This window comes from Epinephelus moara, chromosome 14 (assembly GCF_006386435.1).
Source record: "Epinephelus moara isolate mb chromosome 14, YSFRI_EMoa_1.0, whole genome shotgun sequence".
Taxonomy (NCBI): Eukaryota; Metazoa; Chordata; class Actinopteri; order Perciformes; family Serranidae; genus Epinephelus; species Epinephelus moara.
Window position 1 is genome coordinate 11,426,837 of NC_065519.1, and position 13,915 is coordinate 11,440,751.

Consider the following 13,915-nt stretch of genomic DNA (forward strand, 5'->3'; position numbering starts at 1 on the left):
TAGGAATTAAGCTACAATACATGACATATGTTGTTTTAATTAATAAATACAGTGTAAATAAAGATTACATAACATAAAATTAACTGCAGTCTTTGTTATTTGATAGCCGCTTAAATTAAACAATTTATAGGGCAAGTAAAAACTGACTTCGGGCAAGTAGATCTCTGACCAACTTGCCCGACCGGGCAAGTGAAAAAAAACCTTAGCGTTGAACCCTGTATAGTGAATCAAAATTGTTTTGGCCGGGATAATCATGACGTGATATTTTCTTACCGTTCCATGCCTATTTATGACTGTTCAAGCTTAGAGAAAAAAAAACACTAATTGAAATTTGCTCCACATAATATCCACATTGCTGATAATTTTCTATTTCAGTTTTTTCTTTATATATTGTTTCCACTATTTGCTGCTTCCTTTAGTCTTCTGAGATAGAAGGTAGGACAAAACAAGCTATTTGAATATGTCAACTTGGAAACTGTGTTTGGTATTTTTCATTATTTTAAATTGACATTTCATAGACCAAACAATTAAATCAATAAAATAATTGGACAGCTTAATTTTTCCCCAGCCGTGAGCAGCTCTTCTACTTGAGCTGTCGATTTGTCAACTGTTGTGATAATTGATTCATTGTTGAAGTTGTTTTTCGAGTAGACAAAAATGTTTTTTATTTCCTGCCACTCAGCTGTGAATATTAACCGATTTTCTATACCTTATATGTTAATAAACAGAATGTTACTGAGTTTATCTTTAGTGTCAGCACACTCAGTAGTCAGTGTTCAGTATGCATAATGTCTGGTTGGAGTATGCTTCATTTTGTCACTTCTCCAGTGCGACCACACTACATACTAAAACCTTCTCAGGATTAGTATGTGGCGCTGGTTTGTGACACGGCTACAGTGTTCCTGATTCTTAACTCTGACTGATCAAGTAACGTGGGCACGACTGGCCTAAAGTTATAAGTCTACGGCAAGACAGACAAAAACACACACATGCACAGGCAGAAAAGACAGAGAAGTTGTCGACAAACTGGAATGCAGTCAGTTCAGGTGAGCTGTGTCTTTGTGTCACTATTAATAGCGTGTGCTGTACAGTCAGAGCGCAGAGCATCCAAAGGAGCAGAGCACGAACGTGACTCAGGGCATGACTCTATTGTTACCATCACTAATGAACTGTTAACAAGAGAGAGTGGGGACCTGATTCCTCATTCTCTCTGTGTTATGTTTGCTCTGAATACATTAATCAGCGAGTTGAGAAACAGACAAACAAGGAATTGGCGAGAGAGCCGTGTTGAGCTCAGCCAGGTTTTTGTTGGCTTAGCCAGAACATCACTTGGGTGGATAAACATTACGTTATGTCTCCTGAAATCCTTGAACTTGGCTAATTAAGCCAGAAATCGCTCTCTTCGCCAAATTTTCCAGATTGGGGTGCTGTGAGAGATCTTTGAGATCTTACAATGGCGAGTTATTTTTATGATTTGTTTGGGGTGGCTTAAATGGAAGTATAGTTAGATGAGGCACGTGCAGCTACATGTGAAGTGTTCTTAACACACATAATTCAGGTGCTAATATATGCCAAAAGCCATTTTAACTGGACACAAGAAACAGCCTTGACATTCAGGGACAGCTTGTGTTAGAAAAACAATCTTATCACACCAGATTCCGATGTTGCCCTGATACATCGCCATGCTCTGTGTGTTTCAGGTATGAGTGGTTACCCAAAGCCAGAGTGTCAAGCAGCATTAGCAGAAGGGCCCTGCCATGCCCTGCCTCTTCTACGATCTGCTAAGTTAACCAGGCAGCAGCAAAAGGAGGAAAGAGAAAAAGAGAGAAGTGCGTGTTAAGTCAGAAAGCACACACACAAAGTGATAATTTACACAGGCAAGAAAAAAACAGAAGAAGAAGAAAATAACACAGAGACAATTAGTGCAGTCAAAATTACAGGAAGGTGAAGTGCGCGGCTACGAGCCCAGCTAGAGCAAGTTAATATGCCTCCATTTGAATCAGATGGCTGATCATATGATGCCCTGGAGTGCTGATGAAACAATTATCTCCTTGATAATAAAACGCTTAGATATAGCTGACAACATTCAAACTGTCAAAACCACAGAGGGGAAAGGGAGCTATCGGGCTAAATTAGGCGTAAAGCCTCACACACTTCCTATTAATGCTTAGCTTAATAATCAACTGTGAACGCAATGAATCTAATTACCCACCCTCTGCTCTCTCAGTGCTACTGTATTTTGAGGCAATCTCAGGATTATGTGTGTGTGTGTGTGTGTGTGTGTGTGTGTTAATTTTCTCCCTACTGATGCTTCTCCAGCTAAACCAAAAATTGCTGCCTTCAACATGCTTATGGCTCAAATAATTATTCCATCACAATATTGATTAATCTGGCTTTTTTCAATTATGGTTGAGTCAAATAGTACCAATTATATGATGAAACTGAACACACACATTTGATTTCAGTTGGTCACTGTTATGAAAACAGCTTCTTGTCATATTTGTTGAAACTGTCACCACATCCTCAGATAAGACTAACTGTCTGCGAAAAAAAATCATGTTCCTCCTTCTCCTCCTCATAGTGCTTCTGGTTATAATTCCTAGAATCTACCATGCTTGTTGGGAAACAACGAATCAGAGCCACGGTGTCTCTGACGCAGCTGTCAGTCACTGTTCAAGTTTGCTCCGGCTGAAGGGCAGTGCTTGGTTTTCGCTCATCTGTTTTCAAAATGGTGGCAAAGTCACAAACTTTCTCATCGTACAGCTAAACAGTAGAGGTGTAACAATCCATCAATCTGGATTAACATATCGATTAAATGATCAATGATCTAGTATTGTGGATGCAAAGTGAAAACCTCAATCCATATTGTCATCTTTAGAATACGCTTTTATTTTTAAAGTCTGTTTCACCATCAAACAGCAGCAGGCAGGTGGCAAACAGCCGAGAGAAAGACGATGAGGATGACATTATTTACTGGGAATAAATCTGCAGAGTGGAAATATTTCAGATTTCGGAGAAATAGGTGTCAACAGACAGCACATGGCGTATGTAAACAATGCTGTCTCACTCTGCTAACTTCTCCCTACAGCAACATTAGCTGCTCTGTTTCAACAATGTTCAGATGTAAAAACATGCCTGCAGGCTGAAATCCAACTGTGCTGTCCTGTCAGGAGACGCAGTGACTTTAACTAACGACAAGTACGAGAAATAATGACGTTACATACAGTTTATTAAGCTATGACTAGAGAAGAAAAAGTCCACTCGCTGCTAGGCTAATTTATGCAATGTAAATATGCTAATAATGGGTCACAAGCAGGAAACAATTGTTTTGTCCATGAACCTTGACAGTTATTACTGAGCTGAATTTGATACTTATGTTAAATGATCCTGTTGTTAATCTGTGTTTTATGGGAGAAGACTGCATTCAGGGCTTTAAGCCAGATAGCTAACCGCCTGCTGACTATAGCTTCTTATTTAGCATGAAGGCCTGAGAGTGGTCTCGGCAAGAAAGCAAATGAGTGAAACGTCAAACTTTTCCTTTCTGAATGTCTCAGCTCATCAGCAGCACCCTTTGTCCCGATTGCTTGTTTGTGGATAATTAGCATATGTGTATTAGTCTTTTTGTCATTAATTAAAGTATCAAACAGGTGAAAGGTGTTAAAGTTGGCAGTTTCATCTACAACAGAGAACAACAGCTGTGGTCAATTTAAGATGGGTTTCTATGAGTTCCAATGTAGGATTAAAAAAGGGTTATGCATCATTGGGGGAGGGGAGGTTGGGATGTAATCTGGAAACCTGAGTAATTTTGTACTAACTACTAGAGAAGATGTATTTTCTTCAGCGCTTTCTTCGTCATCTACATTGAATTGTTTGCTAACCTGTAGACAAATGTCACATTTTCACATGTTCAGCTCATGTTTTGTACACTGACGTCCAATTCATTAATTGGAATTAATGATTTGAATGTGCAGTTCAGTTAGTACAGATTTTCTTATTACAAAATCATACAGAAATAACTGACTCTTAAAATAAAGTTTTACTGGAAAAAAAAATTACAGAGCAACTTTCCAACCCACTCCTGCTACATTATCCACTTCTTCCCTGTCCATCTGTATGCTCAGTATGTTGCAAACACAAGGCTTCTGCCTGTAGCCTGCACGGGTCTGGCATCTGATATGAAAACATTTTGGGCAGACTATCACTTTAGGGAAGTTTCATACTCACTCAGAGAGAAACACACAACAAGATAAAGAGGGATGTGAAAGTGTGTAATGTGTGTGTGTGTGTGTGTGACTCAGTCACCTCGTCAGTCACTTGGTTGGCCCTCATGGTGATCTGTTCCACAGTCATGTCTTCCATGTTGCTGCTGTCCTGTTTGGCGGCTCCCCCCGTGGCACCGAGCTCGATTTTCTGCGGCCTGGAAGAGGGGCACATTTCAGAAGGTCACATCAGAGGGCGTTGATTATCATAAAGCTCTGTGACTATAACAAATCTGAGACAGAGCTTTACTGTGGGCGGCTATAAAAGATATTCAACAACTACACAAGACCAAAAGCAAAATACATTCCTGTCTTAAGAAGGAAGAGAATTAACTTCAAGAGGGAATACATCCGACCAATTAGTCAAACAACAGAAAACTGGTCAATGACAAGTTTAATTATGGCCCAACAGTATTTTTGAGACCAACACTGATATCCATATTTAGTAGGTTAGAGAAGCTGATAACAACATACCCCTGCTTGAATCAATTTTTAAACAGGGCTCCTACAGCTTAAGGCGAGTTCGATTTAAGACTTTTAAAACGCCACTAGAATAAATTTTAGACTAATTTTACAATAACTTAAACTGAAAAAACATGAACTGACATCAAGTACCTGGGGACAATTTTACCTAAATGTTTACTGTAACATAAAACATGCCTTTGTTGGGAAATACCTGCCATTTGTTGGCAGGTTTTCTTGGTGATTTTGTCTTTTTCACTTGGCATGTGGGATTCTACTGCCTGATTCCCATCATGCTGTTTGAAAAACTTTGCATATAATACACTGAAACTATTATGCATTGCCTGGTAATGGTTTTAGTCATGCCGGAGTACAGTCACAGCTAGCTAGCAAACAGTGAATCCTCTACTTTCAGCATCCCAGCTGGAAACAAAATAAATAAAGAAATAATTTACCAATTGTTTTGAGATTTTACAATGCATCATCAGTAAAAAAAACAGAAATTCTTGCTTCACATTAACATTTCTAAGACGTTTGAAAGATTGATTGGAGACATTTATTAAAGATTATTTTTTATGCTTCTGCCTTTATTTGAAAGGACAAAGTCAAGCATGAAGGGCGGCGAGAGGGGATGACATGCAGCAAAGGGCTATGAGCTGGAATCCAACCCACGGCTGCTGCGGCAAGGACAATGCCTTTGTACACGGGACGCGAACCCCAACCACTGTGCCACTGGGCGCCCAATCCAAGACATTTTCATGCAATTAAAACCTTACTTAGATTAATGAATTCAATGCCTTTTAAGACTTTCTTGTGGATCCACAGGAACCCTGTCTAAATATGAACAAAAAACAAACACATCTGATAAATATCCCATCAGTAGGTATCACTGACCTATCATTACCTTTAAAGTTGATATGGTAACCTTCTTAGTAAACAGCTGCTTATTTACATGTCATGATTCATTTGGAAATGTATTTATGGCCACTTGGCAAACGCAGGCCAAGTTCAATATTCACTTTCTGTTTAGCTCTGCTGCTGCTCTCTACCAACTCCTCCTGAGGGAAATATCGGACTCTTTTATTCTATGTACATCAGGGTCAGCGTCTCAATGCCTCAAGCTACAGCACATTATGTCACAGTCGCAGTCAGCGCTCACTGCTTTACACTATTGTCTTATTGACTGTTGTGTATTTAGACAGTATGCGATTTTAAAGACCGAAAGACTCAACATCAATGTATGTTCATGTCACTCATATGGAGAGGGAAAACGGAGATGCAAAACCTAAACAAATCAGCCTCATTTCCTGTCCCTGGAGGAGCGTTAGGAGTCTGAACACATACAGAAGGCTTGCTGATAGAGGAAACACAAATCTGTTTCAACGATGAAGCAAAACTATCCTCTGTGAGCCGGGAGCAGTTCCTTGTTGGCATAGAGCTTAGCTGCAGCTCGCAGAATGTACGCTAACAAAGAGGGAGCAGAGATGAGGAGGCAGTAAGAGAAATAGAAATCAGAATCAATCATGAGATTGGATGATGGTTTACTGCAATACCAAAACTTAATTAAAAGTCAGTACTAATTGGACATTAAAAAACAGAGCAATGAAATGAGAAGTTCAGGTCACTTTTGAAGGTGAAGATTGTCAAAACTCAGAACAGTTATATCTGTCTGTACGTGTAAAACAAAGCGTGTGGGAAACAATGACATCATCTCCTCAATTCCACATGCCCATTGTTTCTTTGTGTAATGAGTACGCACCAGATACAATAACAACACTGCACTACCGGTTTGTGTGTCTTTTGTCTGCACTGCTTGGTCTAATGACTACCTCACACTTTTATTTTTTATTGCTGCACCACTTCATGGACTAACGAAAGCGTCTGCTGCACCCAGTGTTACTTGGTCCACCTCAGAGTCCGCGGTTTTAAATCCAAACCTGGTCAAACCAGCAGATGGTGGGACAATTTCTAGAGAGGTACTGTATCAATGAGGAGTGGAAGGAAAACTATTGCATGTCCAGAGCATCACTCCTGTCTTTCAGTGAGCTCTTTCATCCTTTTATTGAAGGGGAATCAACGGTGATGAAATCTCCAGTCAGTCACACTACCTGTGTGTGACAAGAGGACACTGCTACAGACAGCTAACACCAGCGAGCGTTTGGAGTTGTTCTAATGTTCTACTTTGGACTGAGATATCTTGTAAAATGCAAGGTCAAGGATCAATATTTACCAATGATTCTTTCTTTTGCAGTTTTTGCTTCTCATGCTATAATCATAGTCACATATCTTGTGCAACAAGAGATAATTTATCATGCAACCCACTATCACTAAATGTGGACATAGGGACTGTAACAGTGGAGATGATACACTACACCAGGGGTCTTTAGTGTTTTTCAACCCAAGGACCCCTTAGCTGAAAGACAGACAGAGCTGGGATCCCATGCATGTTAAACTGGGCAGACAGTTGTGAGTAAGGCGGTCTAAAGTGCAATCACTGGCAGATTCACATATCTATAAATCATGTTTGTTTCAGATGTTTGCATCTTCTCGGTTGCTTGAGAAGTTGTAAAATGATCCATTGTGGCTCAAGTTGTACACTTGAAGTAATAATACAGCTAATTGGCCAATAGGTTTTAATTTAGGCCTCTGTAACGGTTAGCTAACTAGATTGCCTCGCTGTTATGGACAGATACTGCACAGCGATTTAGCGCTAGCTAGTGAAAGACCCTGACACACCAAGTCAACAGTCGGCCATTGGTCAATGCTGGGCTGTAGGCGAGCATCTGTCACACTAGTCAGTGTGATGTGTCCCACGCTGTTGCCCTCTTTTTTGCCTGATTCAGCGTGTTGAATCAGTGTCGACAATGGCAGAGTCCATCGGTGACTGAAATCACTCTGATTGGCAGTTCAATAAATAAAGAGCTAAATTCAAGAGGGAGTGAGATCAAAACAAACCTACGGTAAGATCATTTTTCTTTAGCCATTGAGCTCTTTAGAATAAAGGTTTCGTGATGGTTTGTGTTACCATTCAGTGGCACAGAGTAAACATTCTCTGTTCTTTCAACATTGGATTGCGTTGTTAAAATGCTAACTGGCTAACCAGCATTAAGACGGTCTTCTGGTTTCCTGTTTTGAATGATACATATAGCTATATCTCTGTCTGCTGTTGTGGAGACTTATTTCTTTCTTTCGATTATGTGCAACTTTTTGGCCGAGACAAGCAATGTGAAGTGAGACAACAGTCGGCTTACGTTGCTGCTAGTTCTTGACGTCAATTTGGTGTGACTGGGCTTTAACATGATTGCAAAAGGATTCATGGGTAACAGTTAGCCAACATCAGTGTTGTGTACTGTAAATTAAATGTTTTTTTTCTGTTGTTGTTTTTATGAATGGGCCAATTTATGTTTGCTAATGTTGTTGGATTCACTTAAATGTGTATTTTTAGACAAATTTTAATTTTTGAAAACAACAACAACAAAAAACCTCAAATTAAAACTTTAAGTTAGCAAACAATAATTTGGTGGTCCACCTGCTGTAACTGAGGACACCCCTGTTGAAGATCAAGGCACTACACCTGCTTTATTGGCTGAAAGCATTGTGGAAAGTTTGCAAAATGCACTGTTGCTCCTCCTTATTTCCTAAAAAAATTAACAAAGTTAAGTGCTTTAAAATGCAACAAAGTTCAACTTTGGTTCCTCAGCGTTAAAAACTGGGTGCTTCAGAAGTCTCAGAGTCAGCTACTGAATCGCACACACACAATAAAGTTCAGTTTAAAGCCACAGCTACACTGATCTAATGTGACTTCTGGAAAGTGAACTCCCACATCTGATTATGTTATACAAACTGAGTTGCATGCTGATATGTCAGCTGCATGCGGCCTCTGTGTTCAGATTAAAATTCAGATTTCATCTTGCACAACATGAACAGAACGGACATGATGTCAGGAAGAGAAGCTTTTACTGTGAACTCGTAGCAGGAAGTGCTAATCGTGGTTAGCCACTGAGGTCCACTCGCTGTGAAATGTAATTTGTATGTGCTATCGGTTAGTTTTAAAAACATCGCAAAGGACTTCATTAGTGTTCAGACAAATCATAGCAAAGAGAGGTGCATCAGAGTTAAGTGCCCACATGATTTAAGGGAATGTAAAGCAGGAGTATATGAAAAATACAGCAGAACTGAAACTCTATGGCACTTTCCACACACGCTGTAAACAATGCTGGTGCCTCATGAATGCAACTGACACTGACAGGCGGAAGCAGACAGAACTTGAGCAATAGGTGTGGTTTCACTGTGTTTTCCAAGTAATCCGTTCGGAGAAACACTCTGATCACAACATGAGCCAGGCTACCTTGCAGGACGGTTAAGCAGATACAAATCCAATCCAGACAATATGTGATTTTGTGCATCAAGTGACCTTCACGCAGCCCAGCGTCACAGGATGCACTGAAATTACCGGTGTAATGGCAGCCTCCGACAGCCTTTGGTGCACAAGGTAACATGAGATCAAGCTCATCACAGGCCAAAGACTTAAGCTTGTTTTCTGTGATTCAAAAAGACTGCACTTTCAAGGACAAAGCCGGTCAGCCATAAACACAAAGCTCTTTTTCCAAAGATACCATTCAGGAAACAGCTTTATTCCCTTTTCCTTTTCCTCCTCTCCTGTCATCCTCTTTCCCTTTAAAGTTCAAGTGCCGTTTTCTTGTTTTTCAAATAACCCCCTGAACTTCAAGTTCCCTTTCAAACCTGCAGCAACTAAACATCCTGAGATAAAAACGACAGGGAAAATAGATAGTCGGCTTGGCAGACAGTTCAGAGGATTTAATGTTGTTGACTCTGCATCTTTTCTTTTTTTTTTTTTTTTAGAAAGAGAGCGCTTGGTTCACACAGGCTTGACTGCTTTCTCTAACTGATTATTGGACTTGGCAAGATACTGATCTGTAACGCTGAAGGAGGACTCATTCACACACACTGCTCTCTTTTGAAATACCAAGCCACAACAAGAGCAGATGAACATGTCAACAGTAAAAAGATCAATTACATGTGCCAGTAAAGCAGGCCTCTGTATAACTGGATATTGATTTATCCTCATGACACATTGATGAGAACGTTACACCTAAAGCACACATGGGTAAATATTAGATTTTCTTTTTTTTTGTTCCCTGTGCAACACGATCCCATCATCACATCACAGTAAGCCCTATATTTCCAAACCCTCACTCTCAGTAACAACACTGTGACAACACTCCACATGTGCTCACAGCCACAAGGAGAATAACTTAACAAGCCGAGAGTACGTACCCATTCATGTTGCAGCTCCTTCCCAGCACCAACAGCAAATGTCTCAACACAATAGCTCCTACGGGGAAGCATTTCTTGCTCGTCTACCCAAACCTGTTCCTCCAGATCTGACAGCACTGACGTCTTTTCTTATTTCCATCATGTTATGCTCATATCCTCCTTCCTGATCTCTTTTTGCACAAGTAAACATAAAGGCTACTTTCCTACACCCTGTCTTCACTGGTGATCACACATTTATTTTGGTTAGGTGTTAGATATGTAGGGCGGGATGGCTTGCTGATAAAGCTGACCTGTCTGCAATAACAAACAGCATGAGGGACAATGACACCATGCTGTATAGACCAAACAAAACCATGGCATTTTGTTGAAGTCAGAGCCTCATTTATAAGGCACAAAAACAAGAGTCAGCTGTTTTCACTGGTCATAACTGAAGAAACAGGACAAAATATGACATATAGTTAATCATTTCCGCTGTAACATTTAAACAGGAGCCGTGCTGTATCCACACACCTGACCTTGGTTATCTCACATGCAGAGGAATAAAGTTAAGTGCTGAGCAGCTACTTAACGAGGGTCACTTGATAAACAGGTGACGTGAGGCTGAATGAGAAGCACTTACAAACAGGCAGTCACCCACACCCATGACACCAAAGTTGTGGCTGTAAACTCCCCAAAACACCACTTTTAAACTTTTAAGAAGTTATAAAAAGACAGTAAACAGTCATGAACAGGCTGTCAAAGCAGATTAAAGTTGTCTTACATTGTCTGAGAAGTTGCTGTAGTGTTAGAAAAGGACCGTAAACCAGGCAGGCTCCGTGGGGCAACTCGTTAAGCTAGCTCAGTGTGCTGCTAGCTTGCTAGTTAGCTAGTTCCGCTTTCCTGTCAACTACCCAACGCCACAACTCAAACAAGTATGTCCAGGGGGAAAAGGGAGGGGAGTGTTTATCTAGGGAGTCAATACTTACAGTTAACCCTCCTTGTCTTTAAAAAGACGAGCTCGTCACTCCTCCTTCTTGACGGTATGTGAACTTGGCTCTTGGTAACTTCTGGATTCCTTCAGTTGTTTCACCGTCTGGCTGTCCGAAGTGTGTCGGTTGGTGCGTTTAAGTGCCGTCGGAAATATGGGATTCCAAAGTCGAGCTAGTTCAACAAACTCGGAAAAAGTAGCTTTCTCGGGTCTCTTAAGGACAATTCAAAGTTTACCCAGGTGAAACAAGTAAGAAAGTAACGGTGGTAGAAAGTAACTCAGTACATTTACTTTTGTGTGTGTGTCGACTTGTTTCATGTTTTTGTTTGTTTTGTTTTGTTGTATTTGAAGTATCCTTGTGTTACATATTGGCCAAGGGACTACAGATGAAAAATAGCCTTTTGGCTAATTCTGCCATTTTTATACCATGTGTTTTTATTAATATGCACTGTTCCTTCTTAAATAAACTAAACTAAACTAAACTAAAATACTGTACTTATGTACAATTTTGAGGAACTTTACTTTATACTTCTACTCCACTACAATTCAGAGACACATACTATTCTTTTTAGCCTACTTCACTACATTTGTCTTAACACTTTTTTTTAGGCCTACTAGTTACTTTACAGATTCCTTTTATTAATAATAATAATAATAATAATAATAATAATGATGATTAAAAAACATTTGATGTGTTATTATAGATGAAACTACCCAGCAGTACAAAAGTAGTTAAAATTAGCTTCAAATGATGCACACAATTATCAGAAAGCAGACTTTTTTTTTTTTAATCTACTTTAACTTTTTACAATACCTCTTTTTTTAAGATTAGGCATGAAGGGAGAAAAGAGAGGGGATGACACGCAACAAATGGCCATGGGCTGGAATCAAGCCAGTGGCTGCTACAGCAAGGACTTTATCTTTGTGCATATGGGATGCCAGCTCCACCCACTGAGCTACTGGGCGCCCATACTTCTTAATTGTCATACTTACGTACTTCTGTTATTATTATTTTTAGTTTAACCTTATTTAACCAGAAATAGTCCTATTGAGAGTCAAAATCTCCTTTTCAAGGGAGTCCCGGCCAAGACGACAGCGTGAAGAATTTCACGTAAAAGCACAAAAAGACTAAAAACATCAAAAAGTTGAGGAAACAGCACAAAAATTCACAAACAAAACAACAAACAATTGAATGAGCTGCGTTAAATAGCCGACACCAAGACAAGCAAGCAAAAAAATTAAAGGCACTTTGACCAAAGACAGTGTGAGTTCAGGAACTGACATACATAAGTTGTCCATACTTAAGGAGTAGGATATCGGCCGCCGATATTAGCAAAAAACGGGCATCGGCATCGGATCGGACTGCATGGAAAAACGCCGGTCCAAGAACTCCGATCAACTTAGTTAACTGACTATTTGTTTTCTGCTCTGGTTTTTTGAGAGTGATATTTTTATTTGGTTTACACTCTNTGTTAACAATAAACAGGTCAGTTTCTCATCCCAACTGTTGTGGATCATTCTAACTAACCCGATTAAGTTGTTGTTCTTGTTAGAGTAATACCACTTGATCAAACCTTTTCTAACATGACTGACAACAAAATAAGTGAATATGTATAATATGCGCTTGGATCGGATTGATATCGGTATCGGCCAAAACTCAAGGCTGTAATATCGGTATCGGATCGGAAGTGAAAAAGCTGGATCGGGACATCCCTATTAAGGAGTCTTTTAATACCTACAGGGGCAATTGCAATAGGCTGCATGCACGGTTGGTGCATACATACTGTGTGTGATATATATGATATGTGTGACTATGATACAATAATATAATATGCAACATTCTGCATAATGAATACTTTTACTTTCAGTTCTTTGGGTGTATTGATGCAAATACATTTGGGCCTTTAATTTTTTTTATTTTCATTTTTTAAAGGTTGAATGCAGAACTTTTACTTGTAACAGTGCATGTGTACACTGTTGTATTCCTACTTTTTCTTGAGTAAAATATCTGAGTACCTCTTCCAGCGGCGTCGAAGTGGGGGTAAAAACATAACTGATTACCCAGGGCCCCAATGAGAGGGGGCTCCTCGAAAAGCCTTGAATGTAACATTAAGTTTTGTTTGCAGTTTTTTTTATCTCTAGGTTTTTAATGCCTTAAAAAAATTAAAATTGGTCAAATAAATCATTTTAAAAGATTGAACTTTGTCACCCCTTAAAAGCACAAAATGGTTTAGTCCGCCCCTGCAGGATTCATCTCTGAACACAGCTAGAGCTGAGTGAGTGACTGTTTCTGCTGCTGGGGCACCAACGTACACTGTCATGTCTTTCCCCAACAAAGAAACATTGTGGTTTCAAAAGAAAGGGCAGGGAAAGAAAGCAAACAGACTTAATAAAAAAAATAAAAATGAAAATAAAAATTCAAAAGGTGCATGAGCAAGAAATGGATGAAGAGAGGAAGAATTTGGTGCTACCCCCCCGCTTCTGAAAATAGCCTAACCCAAAATTCTACTTAAGTACAGTCGGCTTTTTTGAGGAAATGCACTTTCCAACACTGTAAATGTGGTAGGAGCCATGAAGTTGAGTTAAAAATATTTTTTCAGTATTCTTTTTCTCTTTTTAGTAAAAATCATAATAAGTTTGTGCAACCAAATTAGTAAGTCAAACATGTGATTCGTGCCTCTCTTTAATTTCCCTGTTGCTGTAACACGTCATACAAACCCCTTTTTTTAACACGTTAGATTTTGTTTCAGCAGTTGTATCTCAAACTGCAATTCTCCGAGGAAGGAGCCTCCTATGTGCACTTGAATGCAGCACATGATGCTGCGCATGTCCTGTCATATGACTCCAGAGAAAAAAAGAGGCGCTGCTCATTTTCCCCACATGAGTGCAGCATTTACCCTTCACCCAGACCTCCCCACCTCCACCACCC

The 13,915-nt window shown here is 39.7% G+C and overlaps 1 protein-coding gene across 2 annotated transcripts in view; it reads right to left on the reverse strand.

Annotated features, from left to right (window-relative positions):
- The window catches only part of LOC126400421 (synaptosomal-associated protein 23-like), a 23,942-nt gene extending 12,821 nt beyond the window's left edge, over positions 1 to 11,121 (reverse strand). Inside the window, exons 1-2 of one of the 2 annotated variants that reach the window (XM_050061090.1) lie at positions 10,985 to 11,121; positions 4,303 to 4,417 (exon numbers count right to left, since the gene is read on the reverse strand). In XM_050061090.1, coding sequence (XP_049917047.1) covers positions 4,303 to 4,359 — 57 coding nt within the window. In that variant the 5' untranslated portion in view covers positions 4,360 to 4,417; positions 10,985 to 11,121. Of the gene's footprint in view, positions 1 to 4,302; positions 4,418 to 10,779; positions 10,939 to 10,984 lie in introns of those variants that run through there. The other variant, XM_050061089.1, reaches the window with a different exon arrangement.
- Between the last annotated feature and the right edge of the window lie 2,794 nt (positions 11,122 to 13,915).